Genomic DNA, 14,686 nt, shown 5'->3' with positions numbered 1-14,686 from the left:
CTTTAGGTGTCTCTTTGAAGCCCCGGAGCGCAGAGCACTGTTGTCTCATAGAGATTTGCAGCTTAAATTGTTTTAGTAGCTACATTTTTTTTTTTTTTAGTAAATCAGAATTTTTTTATTAGCTACAGGTAAAAAGAAACAGTTATAATAATAATTATAACAATACCTATTATTTAACCCAGTGAGTCCACACTGTCATTTCAGGTGTAATTCATTTAAAAATTGTAGAGATATCTTACAATTCATTTTTTGTACTAAATCTTCAAAGCTCCGTGTGTGTTTGACACTTATAACACATCTCAATTTGGAATAACCACATGTCAGTTGCTCAGTAACCCTATATGGCGAGTGACCACTACAAGAGACCATGCAGCCTTGTCATTCACAGGCTAGAGCCAGCCTGCATTACTGAGTGGTCCTCAAAGACCCTTTAACCAAAGCGTGAAATTCCTAGTCCTGATACCACTCTTTAAAAGGTTTATTCAGAAGCAGTGATTATAAATGAGTTGAAGTATTTTTCTTCAAAATTAATGTTTTAGGTAGTTTAATGCTTGAATATAAGTGCTGTTCATTTGACTGTTCTTATCTGCTGAGTAAATTAACTTTGATAGATAACCATGTCAAAGATATGTGCTCAGTAATGGGCTACATTTCGATGATTAGAAAGAAGGCCTGGATTATGCATGTTATATTTGGTAGCTAATAAGAAATGACTTAAGAGAAGACTAGAAGCAGCCTTAAAATTTGAGTTCAGGAAGAGGGTTAAGGTAGCAATGATTATCAGATAATTGGTCATTTTACTTGGAGTTCATTTTACTGGGTAGGTTTTTTTATTTTTTTTGTCTCCTTTCTTCCTTGTGAACACATTCCCTTTTTTTTTTAATTGAGGTATAATTCATGCACAATAAAGTATATCCTTTAATTTGTACATTTCAGGGTTTTTTGGGTTTTTTTAACATATTCACAAATTGCAGCAGTCACCACTGTCAAATTCCAGGAGCCTTTGTTTAGGTTCATTTGCCTACAGCTCCTTCTTAGACAACCTGATTCAGAAGCATGCAGAGAAAGAGAGAGGTGAGAACTAAGGAGACATTTTGTTATTTTCTTGGTTCAAAATACTGGCAAATGGCCTTATAAACACTTGAATTAAAGAATCTTTTTTTTCCAAATTTGTAAAAAACAAAACATACAAAAAAACAAGTTGCTTGCAAGATTAGTTTAAATACACTCTTATTTAAGTTATTTCCATTCATTAGTAACTCCCTTCCAGCATTGCTACAGTTCTGAAGTTCACTTTGAACAACCTTAATTTTAAAAGTGAAAGGTGACTCCTGTCATCTAAGGTATAACTGAAGGATTCTTATTTTGATCTAAAGCAAACCACATATCTTTGAATGGCTAGCATAATTGTTTTTAGAATATTCTGCTGGTGACATTACTCTCAGTTACCAAGGATTGTCAAGTCAGAGTCCCTACCTTGTAGTCTTATTTCAATTCTTATAGACCATTGTCTTATTTTAAATGCCCACATCTTTTTTTTCATTGAGGAGAGGCCCACTGCAAGGAATTTGGTTATCATGAGCTAAACTTACTCCTGGGGTATTGGGAATATTTTCTAACCCTGAAACTGTGATTGCATTCCGATTGCCATTCTGTTTGAACATACCTCACTGCTTAATTATGGTGCTCTGTTGCCTTGCTTGCATGGTGGACTAGACCCATGGAGAAGTATTTCTGTAACTCCCTATTCAGGTTGAAGGAAACAACTGGAGAGAGCAGGCGTTTTTGTTTTGTTTTGTTTTCTTTCCTTATGCTTTTCTTCTTTGCATGTCTCTCAGAAAACATCTCCTCCCTTTCTCACATGGATAGCTGTTATCCCTGGATGATGTAAGCATATCTTTGTGGAATGATTGTCTCCAGATTGAAGAGTGGAGTCATATTGCTTCCTTCACAGGGGCTTCTGGCTTCCTTCTTTACTGTGGTCAGTTCTTCAAGCATAAAACTGGATCTTTATATCTCACCCCAAATTATTTTCAAACCTATACTGAGCAAATGAATGTAGTATTTGAAGATTCTGTTTTAATTTGGGGCTTCACATTTTTATATACTCTGTTTATTAGAAAAAAGTGTCTCATTGCAGATTGCAAGTATAAATTAGTGTCAGAATTACTGAACAAAACTCTCTTGCTAACTTTAATCGGTAATTTCTTAGAGGGTGCTAGAAAACATGGGGCTAATGAATAATGTGCCCAGAAGCTCTTATTACAGGGTTGGCATGAATTCTACTTAATGACAAGCTTTCTCAAGCAGCAGTTGATTTTAAATCTTATGTTTCATTAGTAAAGTATAAAATGTTAATAACACTGTCCATTGTGTTGTTCTTTTGTAACATAGCAGCAAAAAGCTTCCATGTTCACCAAGACTGTTTTCAAGAACTTACTAAATAACTTCCTATATCATAAATAGGATTTGTTCAGGAAATAAAAATGTGTGTTTTCCTATTGTTAGCTATATGTTTTTCTAATAATCACATCTGAAACTTATTATACAGTAATAGCCTTAAGATATTATTTTTTTAAATGTACTACTTTGGTCTTAATACTAGTTTTTAATCTCTTCTTGTTTCTATGAAGTCTGAATGGGATTTTCAAAATTGAATAATAATTTGATCCGTTAATCTTTTGAAGCTAGTAATTTTATTTTCCTCTCTTTGCAGTCTCTGAGGTTCGTAAATGAATAGAGCTTCATTACTGCAGTCTGCATTTAATAACCATTATCCATTATCTTGTAATTAAGACTCCCTGTAACGAATCATGAGGACAATGCAAAAATACATAGTACATTTCTTTAATGAACTGGAAAATGTTCATCTTGTTCTATTTAGTAATGAGTTGCTGAATAGTCATTAAATCCACTGGAGAATAGAGCTAGATGGATTTTGAAGACTGTCTTGAGTTTGTGGTTAATCTATTAGAATTAAAATTTCATCTTCTATTTTTATCAACAGCTGATTAGAAGTCATTCTGTTTGACCAAATTGATTAGAAGACCATATACAAGGGCAGCTGTTGTTTAATGAAAGTTTTTAATGAAACTGTACCATGGAGACTTGTAATTATAGGCCTTAGAAAAGCTTTGAGTAGCTTTAGACCACAAAAAAGTATTGTGCTAAAGATTTCAAATTAAGAAAATAAGAAAATATAATTTAATATAATGCTATAAACTTATTAATTTTAATTTCACCTAATCGCAGTTGAATTTTAGTCTCTTGAGTGAGTTAGTTTTGACTTCTTGAGGCCTTTCATCTCCTAGTTTAATCATTTCTTTGAACTTGTGAGCACTGATGAAGGAGCATCATATGTATAGCTTATTTTAACTGTGAGATATTTTCTCATAAGGTTTTGTCCCCCAAGCTGAGCAGAGGTAAGCTTGGTTAATGTTGGATTTACATGTGCTCTGAGGAGAGACTATAGTGCTCCGTGGTGTTGGTAATTTGGAAGGTAGCATTTATTTCTCTAAGGTAATTTTGCTTTAGCAGAGGGGCAAGGGAAGCAATATTAAAATGAGAAGTAAAACAAAAGTGCATGCCTACTTAGTCCCACCAGAAAATCCATTGTTCTTTTGATAGTAGTAAAGTACTAGTGTACTTTCTAAAATATTTTGTGGAATTAAACCTAGATCTTTTCCCTGGATTTAAAGAAATAGGCAGTGCCTACATGCTGGAACTATGTGCTTTCTGACTATTGTTCTTCCTCAACAAATTGAATGCAGACTGTCAATCTTAAAACACTGAATTCAGGTGTTCAGACCTCATGTTGCCTAAAGGACAGAGGTCAAGCAATATTTGCAGGTTCAAAGCCATCTGTAACATTTTAATAAAAGGGCATTTTTGGAAACATACTTCACCTCCCACAACAGCTTCCTGACGTGTGCATGTGCTCCTTATTGTTTAGATGTGCCTTCTCCTTTTGGACTTTTGCTGTTTTTTTCTAATAGTGAGTTTCTTCCATTTGCCATCTCATCTTCACATTTTATTTCTCCTTCAAGGTCTATAACAAACCCCACCTGTTCTTTAAAGCCTTTCTGTATTATTGTAGCTGACATGGATTCCTTGATCCTTTCTTATTCTTATTGACCATGACAGTACTTACTTAGCACAGGTCCAGAATACCTTACATGCTAGAACACCACTTATTTCAGTCCACACTTGATTTCTAGACAGTAAGACTTGCCTTGATACTTAAGGACTTCCAGGTCCAGCTTTGACATACAAAGAGCTTGCAAGTTTCACTCCTGTTCACAGAGCAAGAAAAAGCTGAAGAAACTAAAAATCAGTGACTTTTCTCAGAGGCAACAAAGAACTGAGGTTCCAAAGCAAACCACCATCTCTCATTCGGTAAAGATAGTAAAATCCTGGTCACAACAGAGATCTGTGTACATGGAGCAGAAACTGGTAGGGATGCATAAGCAATCATTATGACAGTTTTTGGAGGCTGAGTGTGGTCTCTGTAGTTTTGTGGATTCTACCTCTGAAAACCCCCTAGGCTGTCAAAGTGAAAAGGTTCCTTTTGGCTGTGGCAGGGGAAGGGCAAGATGGTTATTGTGAAATATGCCCAGAATATTCTGTATAGCAAAGCCCATTTTCCAGGGCAAAAGTCTTTACCAGTCTTCTTCCACTTGGCATAAGGGCATTTTCCCTCTAATCTTCCTGCCCCACAGAAGTAGGAAGAAAAGCTACAGAATATTTGTGAAAGCTGTAGCCCAGGGACACCGGCTGACTAAAACACTGAAACAATAGACCTAAGGTTGTATAATACTTTGTCTCCCTCACCCATCGCCGTCAGACCCACATGAGTCCAGTGTAATAGGAGTCATGGAGCACATGGGCTGTCTCTGAACTCATGAGAAATAAAATTATTGAAATGATTATAATTTGTAGCTATAAAAGCAGTACATGAGGAAAATTTATAGTGTTAAATATATTAGGAAGAATTGTCTATAATGAATAATGGAAGCTTTCACCTTAGGAAAGAAGAGAAATTTAAGCCTAAAGAGAACGGAAGAAAAGAAATAGAAGTTGGAACAGAAGCCAATGAAATTGACAACAAAAACAGTAGTGATAAATACTTAACAACCTAAATGCTGCTTCTTTGAAAAGATCAGTGAAATTAATAAACCTCTAGTGAGGCTAACAAGAAGAAAAGAGAAAACACAAATTACTCTTATTGGGAATGAAAGAGGGGTGGACATTAAAAATATCATATAGGCATGTCTGAACACCTTTCTGCCCACAAATTTGATAACTTGGGTGGATCAATTCCCTGAAAGACATAAACAACCAAACTCACAAAGAGAAATAATCTGAATGGGCCTTTATCTGGCTAGAAATGATTTTAATTTTAATTGAATTTTATAAAATATTCACATAATGTATTTTATTTAATAATTTAGCAAATTATTAAAGGGTAGTAATTATAACCTTCTAAAAGAAAACAGTAGCTATAGATAGCTTCACTGGTGAACTATTTCAAACATTAAGTAAGAAATAATACTTTTCCACAATCTCTTCTAGAAAGTAGAACAGAGATACTCGTTTTATGAGACCATCATTACCCAGATACCAAAACCTAATAAAAGACAGTACAAGAAAGAAAAACTATAGATTGATATCTTTCACGAACAACTATTATATAAGAACTTTTGTGAATGTCATAATATACCCCCAGTACAATAATAATATAATTAAAAAATAATAAAAATAAAAGTTTTCTACAAATTATTAACAAAACTGCTTTGACCATGAATAACAAGAATTATATACCATGATCAAATACAATTTACTCCAGGTATGCAATTCTGATTTAAGATAATGTAACCCACCATATCAATAAACTGAGGAAGAAAAATCATGTCATTTTATCATTTAACACATAAAAATTGTTTGGCAAATTCCAGTACCCATTTTTAATAAAAACTCTCAACAAATGATGAATGGTAGGGAATATCCTCAACTTACTATAAAATATCTGCAAGCAAACTTCAACCAACATACTTAATGATGAGACACTGCAATAGTGGAGAAACCAGGCAAGCACTACCCCCACCAAGTGCTTGAGGTCAGTTTCAACTGATCAAGTGATCATGGTGATAGTATGTACCTTTGATATGATGTGATAAAAATGGCACTTTACCTCTATGATCTTCCTTCCAGGACCTACTACCCCAGTCTAATCATGAGAAAAATATCAGACAAGTCCCAATCAAGAGACATTGTACAAAACACCTGACTAGTACTTTCAAAACTGTCAAAGTCATCAAAGTAAGGAAAATCTAAGAAACTATCACAGCCAAGAGGAATCTATAGAAACATGACAAATGTAGTACCCTGGATGGAATTGGATACTGAATAAAAGGAAGGAAATCAAAAGCATGGACTTTGGTGAATAAGATCAGCATTGGTTCCCTTCTTCTAACAATTAGTAATATACATCCTATTGTAAGATGGTAATAATAAGGGAAACTGGTATAGGGTATCTGGGAATTGTACCACCTCTGTAATTTCTCTATAAATCTAAATCTGTCCTAAAGTCAAGTTTATCTAAATGTAATTAATCTACTTAGTAAAACAATTTTTATTCTAACACCCCTGCCCAGTTTTATTACTGGAACTGAACTGAAACACAAAATTGTTTTCCCTTCCTTATTAGTCAGCTAAAGGTGGAAAATCCTGTAGTTTGTTTTTCCTTGATAGCTATGGCTGGCCATCCATCCATTCTAAAATTATTTGTTGAATTTCTCCTGTGTGTCATGCTCTGGGGATATAGAAGTATATATGAAAGTTATAGCATGTGACCCCAAACATGGTTACAATGCAGTCATAAAAGGGGAACAAAGAAGTAAATAAGTTTGGGGGCCACTGATCCTACCATGGTAGGCACTATGCTTTGCTCCTCCCAAACATACTAGGAAGAGTCTCCATCATTACCCTGCCTCTGAACTCTTCCAAAGGAGGTTGGCTCTTTTGATTAATTTTAGATGCTGTGATTTTTAACAAAAGTGATTGTTTTTAGACCTGCAATTGTGGCCTTGGTTCTTTGTCTTAATCTAACATGCTTAAAAGAATTTAGATAATATTCAGTGTTATCCCAAAAAACTTTTAAGTAAATCAGAAGATAATGTCACGTATTAGGCACACACATTCCGGTCTCACTGTGAATTCTTTTGAGAATTCACTTGCTTATGTCTTTGTGGAGGCTTTACTCTCTTGTCTTTGATGGTCTTATTTCTGCATTGTAGGGACCAGGCATCAGTTCTGTATTCCACCATTCATTCATTGGTAGTAGACTCAGCACATGCCTATACTGAGACCTTTGTACTCGTTCCTTGCTTGTAACACTGTTTTCCAGATTCCCTTCAATCATGAGGCAGAGATGCTGTCAAGATGACTCCTAAAAGTAGCTTTTCCTCCCTAGGTATTATTCTATACCTTACTTCACTAGGGCAAGAACTTTGTTTTGTTTACTGGTCTTCATTTACATTCATATAATACTTGACAGTTTCAAAGTGCTTTCACCTAGATGATCTCTTTTGATGCCTTGTGCAGCTCTTTGAAGCAAGAAAGAACTTTTTAGACCTATTTTACAAATGAGGAGTTTAGGAGATTGAATTTTCAAGGCAACCATAAAAGCCAGAACTGAAACCAGATCTCCTGACTTCTGGCTCATCAAGTGAATCCTAGAGTTCATGCTTCTTCCCCAACTGCACTTAGAGGGCAAGCCTTGAGTAATTTAGTTTCATATTTTCCACATGCTTACTTGCAGCGTGTTTAATAAAGTGTGGCTATTTGAACTTTCCCATCCATGGAATAGGTGTGGAAGTATCTTTTCCAATTGAAACTAGAGGGGAAGGTTTACCTCTTCCTTCTTCCTTCTCTTCACATTCTATCTTCCATTTCTTTAATGGAGTTTGGAGACTCTCAGATTAGTTTTAGGTATGGTTCTAGAGATTGAGTGGGCTGGTTACTGTAACCTTGTACACAAATCACCTAAGAACCTTGTTTATATTAGATTATGATTCATTTGGGCTGGTGTATACTCTGAAAGCCTGCCTGTTTTTTCATTAAAAAATTAATTTATTTAAATTGACATATAAAATTGTCCTAGTTATGGGGAATCATATGATGTTTCAGTACATGTATACATTGGGCAGTATTCAAACCTGGATAAACATACCTGTCTCCTTAAACATTTATCAGTGCATAGTGGTGAAACATTCAAAACCTTTCAAACGCTAGCTTTTAAAAAGAATACATATAGTAAGTACATTATTGTGATCTGTGTCAGCCTATGATGTAATAGAACACCAGAAATTATTTCTCTTCTCCAACTGTAACTTAGTACCTTTTGACCTTTCCCCCTCCCTGTGCCATCTCTGGTGGTCCCATGCTGCTTATAAAACGTTCATATTTTGAGTGTTATGGGGCTAAGTAACCACATGAAAGATGGATTCTGTATTTAGCTGGCTGTGTGGCCCTGGGTAAGTTTCTTAGACACAACACTAACATATGGGGTTAAGCTAGATTGCCTTGGCTAAAATTGCACACACACACACACGCACGCACACTTGTCCTTTGTGACCTCAAGCAAGCCACTTTTCTGTGCCTGTTTAAAGATGAAGATGCCATTAGTACTTAGTCACTAATTACCTGGATTTGTAACGCAGAGCTTGATACTCACTGCATTTTTACTGTTACCATTTTTTTTGTTTCCTCCTACTCTCTTAAACTATTCAGATAAGCTTAAGATATATTTGAGAAAAGGAAGTTGGTGAAAATATTTGCAAAGTATGAAATAACATGGTTTCATGAAAATCCTAATCTGGTTAGAAGACATAGTGCTTTCACTAATGAACAGTGCAATAGAAATCCTGGCAATTTTTCTTGTGTTGCCACAACTGTACTGTGGACTTTCTAGCATGCCTGAGAAAAATGAGAAGAAAATGAGTAGGCACTTCAGTTTTCAAGTAAAATGTTTTGAAACATGATATTGAGCACAGGGCATAAAATTGTTTTTATTCATCTCAGTCATGCATTAAATAAGCCAGCTTGATTTTAATTGGTGATGTGTGAATATGGAGGCGTGAGTACCAGAGGCCCATATGAGCACCCATTGGACACATAATTTAATTCATCTGATTATAAGGAGAGAAGAAAGGATGGGTGAGATTATTTTAAACTAGATTACATTTTAGTTTTTCAAATTAATGAAAAGTTGTGTACCTCTGGGGGAAATTTGCACAACTCATTTCTTTCATTGACTTACATGTAAAACAATGAATTTTTAATTAACCCGGGAGTTTTTCTTGCTTTTGTTTTAGGATCAGATTTTATTAAGACCTCTACAGGAAAAGAAACAGTAAATGCCACCTTCTCAGTAGCTGTAGTAATGCTACGGGCCATTAGAGACTTCTTTTGGAAAACTGGAAACAAGGTATATTATTGCCAGCAAATCTTTCTTCAGCATAAAGATGTTATTTATAGTGCTCCTTATAGCCACCATGATAACTGTCTTTATATGCAGAAGGTGCGAATGAGTTACCTTTATTAAGATAAATGTTTAATTTACCTTTCATTATAAGAGAACACGCTTATGGAGAAAAGTGAGTGTGAGTGTGGGAGTAAGTATGTTTCATCAAGATGTAAACTCACTTTATGTCTTTTTATTAACCGAAGACAATTTTATCACTGACAAGAGATTCCTAAATGGGTTCTTTAACGAACTAATTCTGCTGTGACACAGAGGCTTTCTGGCAAGGTGTTGGCCAGTGAAAACAGGTTAATGTGAAATTAAACTTCCTTGAGGAATGGAAAGAATTGCAGAGTAACATTTATTGAATGATAAGCTGTGGTGGTGATATGAAAAGTATGCAATATAATGGGAAATAATCTTTTCCTGTCATTATTGAAGGACACACATAAATTGGTTTTTCTGTTGGGGAAACCCCCGGTCCAGAAAAACTTATTACTTTTAATAATATGAGGTGAAGAGAAAATTCTTGAGGAGATGAACTTATTAAACAAAATAATGAAATGCTGTGAAACAGCAGGGAAAAGGTAGCTAGACGTTATATAGCTCTTGAATTAAATATCCATTTTTGCGTTTTATGGCAGTTGGATGTGCTTTTTGGAAGACTTAAGCTGAGGAGGGTGTATGCTAGCTTTTGTCAGCTTTTTCAAAAATAATACATATTTTTCGAAACATGAAGTTAAAAGGAAAAAATGTATATCCAGTGTTTTTATAAAATGAGTTTGAATTTTCCTTTTCATTTCAAGTTGCTTGTCTAGTTGCAAATGATCTCAAAGGAATTTTTACATCATTGGAGAGAAAGGGGGGTGTGTATCTGTGTGTATATGTCTGTGTTTAATGAGACTTTCTCTTCCTGAGAGACATCTTTTAAAAACCAGTAGATTTCTGCAAAGGTGAACCTACAAAAGATCTTTAATCCTTTTCCTAATAGGTGCGATGACTTTATATGTGACTATATAGATTCAGTTTATTTTGGAATTGGAGACTTTTTTGAAATGTACTGATTGTGAGGGGAAATAAATGCCTTCTAGAATTTTCTCCTTCAGAATAACCTGACATTTTGGCTAGACACAGTATTTTATGCCTGTAATTCCACGTACACGGGAGACATTAGGAGGAGGATGATGGCCGGGGAAGACTAGGCAAAAACACAAGACCCTATCCAAAAAATAAATAAAGTAAAATGACTGAGGGTGTGACTCAAGTGATAGAGTCTCTGCTTAGAAGTGTGAGGCCCTGAGTTTAAACCTCGGCATGGCCAAAGAAAAATAAAAAATAAAGAGAATAACCTCACATGTTAAGTACAAATAAGAAAAATATCTATTGTGACTTACATACGACAGCTGATCCGACTTGAGGCACTCAGTAGTCTTCCTGTGTTTTTTTCTTTAAAAAACCATTTTTTAAAGAAAAGCTGTAAAAATGAATCTATCTTTAGTCCTTCAGTTGAAACTGCCACCACTCATTGGGCCAGTGGTTCTCATTCTCAGCCAAAGAACAAAATCAGATGTGAAATGTTATCTGTGTGGATGCCTGGGCTCCCATCCCTGGCAGTCCCGGGTCTGAAGAACTTCTCTGGTATCTGTTTGATAACTCCAACGTTAGGGCTGAAACATGCCATTGGAGACCAAAGACACTTCTATTGAGTAGTTAACTGTGTACCATGTTAATACTAGGAATGCAAAAAATGAACATACCCCTTACAAGAGAGCTCTTAAATAAGAAAATAATGTCAGAGAAAGTTTTAAGTGCTTAGTGTTCCAAACCATATTTCAGAGGGACATTTTGCTATCTCTCATCCTTTCTTTTTGATTGTATCAGTTCTTCCCTCAGTTAATAAAGTCCAACTCAGTTTTAAGGAGAGGACAAGTACAGGTCAAATCACATACATTTAATCACATTCGATTTCAAACAAAGAGGATCTGTGTATGTACCAGTAAACCAGTTACAGCCTTTAGATTGCTGGCAACATGCACGGTCAGCCTTCATACTGTAAAGTTTCTAATGCATTGATTTAAGTGGCATTTGCCAACGTGATAGGCTGCCTTCCAGACCATGATTAGTGTCACTCCTGAGAAGCAGAGGTTTAATATTTCATAACTGATTTCATTACAGATTTATGTTTTCCATATTCTCTCCCTTTAAAAAAAAGATTAGCTTATGCAAGAGCCTCTCTTTGGAAACATTGCCCAACAGAGTTGCTGATGCCAACTGAACTATGTAGAAAATCTATATGAAGCACTGGCTGATTGACAGGAAAGCTCCTATGATTAACATGCATGCTAATATCAGCTAATTGATTTTCTATGGTTAGAAGTGCTGCACTGCTTCTGAATAGTTGTGTGATATATGATGGAGGTGGAGAAACAGTTAGGAGACTGTTACTGATTTTCCTTGTGAGAAGTGGTGAAGGTCTAGACTGAACTGTCCAAGTGAGAGTAGAAAGGAAAGGTTATATACAGACATCCAGAAGGCAAAGCGAGAGGACTGACAGGACTTGACTACCAAATAGGTGTGATGTGCCCAGGGAATGGTAGAATCCAGATTCACTGTGAGGTTTCTGGCTTGGGTTTAGAATAGGACCATTCATCTTTTGTTTCCCTTCTCTAGCAGTCTGATGCTATCTACCAAGAAAAGCCCTAGTGATAAAATGCAAATGCTTTAGTTCTTGGGCTATGGGATGTGATGTGAAGGCTCCCATCTATATAGACTCTGCTTATTTGGATAGACAACCTCCTGGAACAAGTATGTCTATATGATCAGTATGGAACATACTTTTCCTTTCCGAATGAATACAGGATATCATTTATAAACATTACATATTGGCTGAATTTGGCTATTTGAGTCAATTTTTAAAAACTTCGAAGTATGAAGAGCCTCTGTACTATCTTTACCCACTAGGCTTGTACCACTGGTTTTCCTGTTTTATAGAACTCTGTGTTGTTTAACAACCTCAGAAAAAAAAAGAAGTCCCTGCAGTTAAATCAATTAAAACTATTGTCAACTCTCCTTGCAGAATAGCTTCTGCTTTAGCTAAGGTAAACTTGTGGCCTCTCAGGTTCTATTCTCCTACTTTAAATGCACATCTGCTTTTGAATCTCATGATGAAGTCTGAAATGTGACTGTGCAGACTTACTTGTAGAAATCTAGAGTGAGTCTTTGTGTGATGTATTTTCCTGTGTACTGATACCTTTCTTGTCTCTTCCAAGTTAGTAGATACTGTCTAGAGGTTGAAGTTTATGACTTTCCAACAAGTGAAATGTTAAAGTGGGTTATTAGCCCTCATTAGTGTCTCACAGAAGAGAGATGTTGTTCCCATTTCATCTTGAAAAGTTGTTTTGTAGTGTCAATGAGCATGAGTCAATGGTGTAAGTGCTTTTGCTGGGTGAAGTGAAAAAGATTTTTAAAAAAGGAGAGAATCGAGACCTATAAACACAGTGTCATTTTGAAAAGCAGCCAAACAGCAATAGCCATTGTTTTGTTGTCTCTCCTTTTTTTTAGGTAGGCTTTAAACCCGCAGGAGGCATCCGCACTGCCAAGGACTCTCTTGCGTGGCTCTCTCTCATAAAGGAGGAACTAGGAGATGAGTGGCTAAAGCCGGAGCTCTTTCGAATAGGGGCCAGTGCTTTGCTTTCAGACATCGAGAGGCAGGTGAGTAATAATCCAGTGTGCAAGGGATTTTGAGATCTGAGAACTAAAGATGAATACTCAATCTGGTTTACCACCTCATACCCAAGCCTCCATCTGAAGTAGGTCACTGGAGATTCTGCTGAGACACATAGTAGTAAAATTTTAAAATGATTACTTACTATGTGATCATCTAACTGTTAACTGATGGGTGTGATTAAATAGTAATTACTAATGAATGAAATGGATTTTCCTCAGATTTACCATCATGTGACTGGAAGGTATGCGGCTTATCATGATCTTCCAATGTCTTGAATCAGCAGCCAACCCAGAGAAGTTCCTTGCAGCAGTCTTCAACAATGATTTTTCTACAGAATTGCTAAGATGCATCATTTCAAAATAGGGGAGTAGGTAACTGACTTTTTCCTGTGATATTTCCACTGAATTTAACCCAAAGAACGGAATAGGAAATAACAGCAAAAGCACCTGATCCATCTGGTGCTCATCAACACCTCCGAGATGCTTTTAATCACTGCATGGCATTATTAATTTTGTGAAGATGCCCCTAAAAACTCAGTAAAATGTTCACAGAAGCTTGAACAACATCACATTCTAAGGGGAAAAAAAATGTTGACCTGCCCAAGAAGTCTACTTTTGGGAGAAAAAAAAAAGTCACCTCCTTGAGCTGCTGCTGTAACAGCTTCAGGAGACACTGATTTGGCACTGATATCCCCGATGGAAAGCTATCTTTAGTTTTGAAGATGGATGGTCTCTTTTATTAATCACTTTACAAATGAAATTTCTGACATTGTTACATGGAACTATGAATATCATTGAATTTCTTATACACAAAAGGCTGTGTTTGTTTGTTTGTTTGGTTGGTTGGTTAGTTAGTTTTTTGAGACAAGGGCTCTTTGTGTAGCACAAGCTGGCCTCAAACCTGTGATCCTCCTGCCTCAGCCTCCCGAGTGCTAGGATTACTGGCGCGTGGCACCATGCCTGGCATAGTTGTTTAATTTTTTAAAAACCAATTTAAATTGTAGCACTACATATTGACAAGTTAATCCATTAAACATAAAAAGGTTTTATCACTAACTTTCTGAATCTCTCAAGTAAATTCCTCAGGTATATATCTCAGATAAAGCATTTCGGTACATTATTAATGAATACCACTTTTGCATATATTCTGAAACCCTTAAGGTTTTCTGATATAGTGAATTAAGGGAAAATAGCAAACACCAACATAACACTGTGTGTTAAGCTCTGTACTTCTATCAATTTGTTTAGTTCGATTAATCTCTGTAATACCAAGGTAAGTACAGTAAGGTTTTTAATCCTTACAATAGAAAGTACTGATATTAGCATCCTTTTCTACAGATGAGAGACAGAGGACCAGAACTTAAGCACCCTGCCAAAGGTTGCTCAAAATTAGCCCAAGGGCTAGAGGTATAGTTCAGTGGTTAGAGCTCCTGCCTA

At 35.9% G+C, this 14,686-nt stretch overlaps 1 protein-coding gene across 1 annotated transcript in view; it reads left to right on the top strand.

The window, feature by feature from the left end:
* Positions 1 to 13,914, top strand: part of Dera (deoxyribose-phosphate aldolase) — a 96,548-nt gene extending 82,634 nt beyond the window's left edge. The window contains exons 7-9 of the mRNA XM_020180383.2: positions 9,375 to 9,487; positions 13,085 to 13,234; positions 13,469 to 13,914. Of these exons, the coding sequence (XP_020035972.2) occupies positions 9,375 to 9,487; positions 13,085 to 13,234; positions 13,469 to 13,525 (320 nt within the window). The 3' untranslated portion in view covers positions 13,526 to 13,914. The remainder of the gene's footprint in view (positions 1 to 9,374; positions 9,488 to 13,084; positions 13,235 to 13,468) is intronic.
* The last annotated feature ends 772 nt before the right edge of the window (positions 13,915 to 14,686 follow it).

The sequence above is a fragment of the Castor canadensis genome, chromosome 6 (genome assembly GCF_047511655.1).
Source record: "Castor canadensis chromosome 6, mCasCan1.hap1v2, whole genome shotgun sequence".
NCBI classification, from domain to species: Eukaryota; Metazoa; Chordata; class Mammalia; order Rodentia; family Castoridae; genus Castor; species Castor canadensis.
Note: the sequence above shows the minus strand (reverse complement) of the source record. Positions and strands in the feature narration are given on the sequence as shown.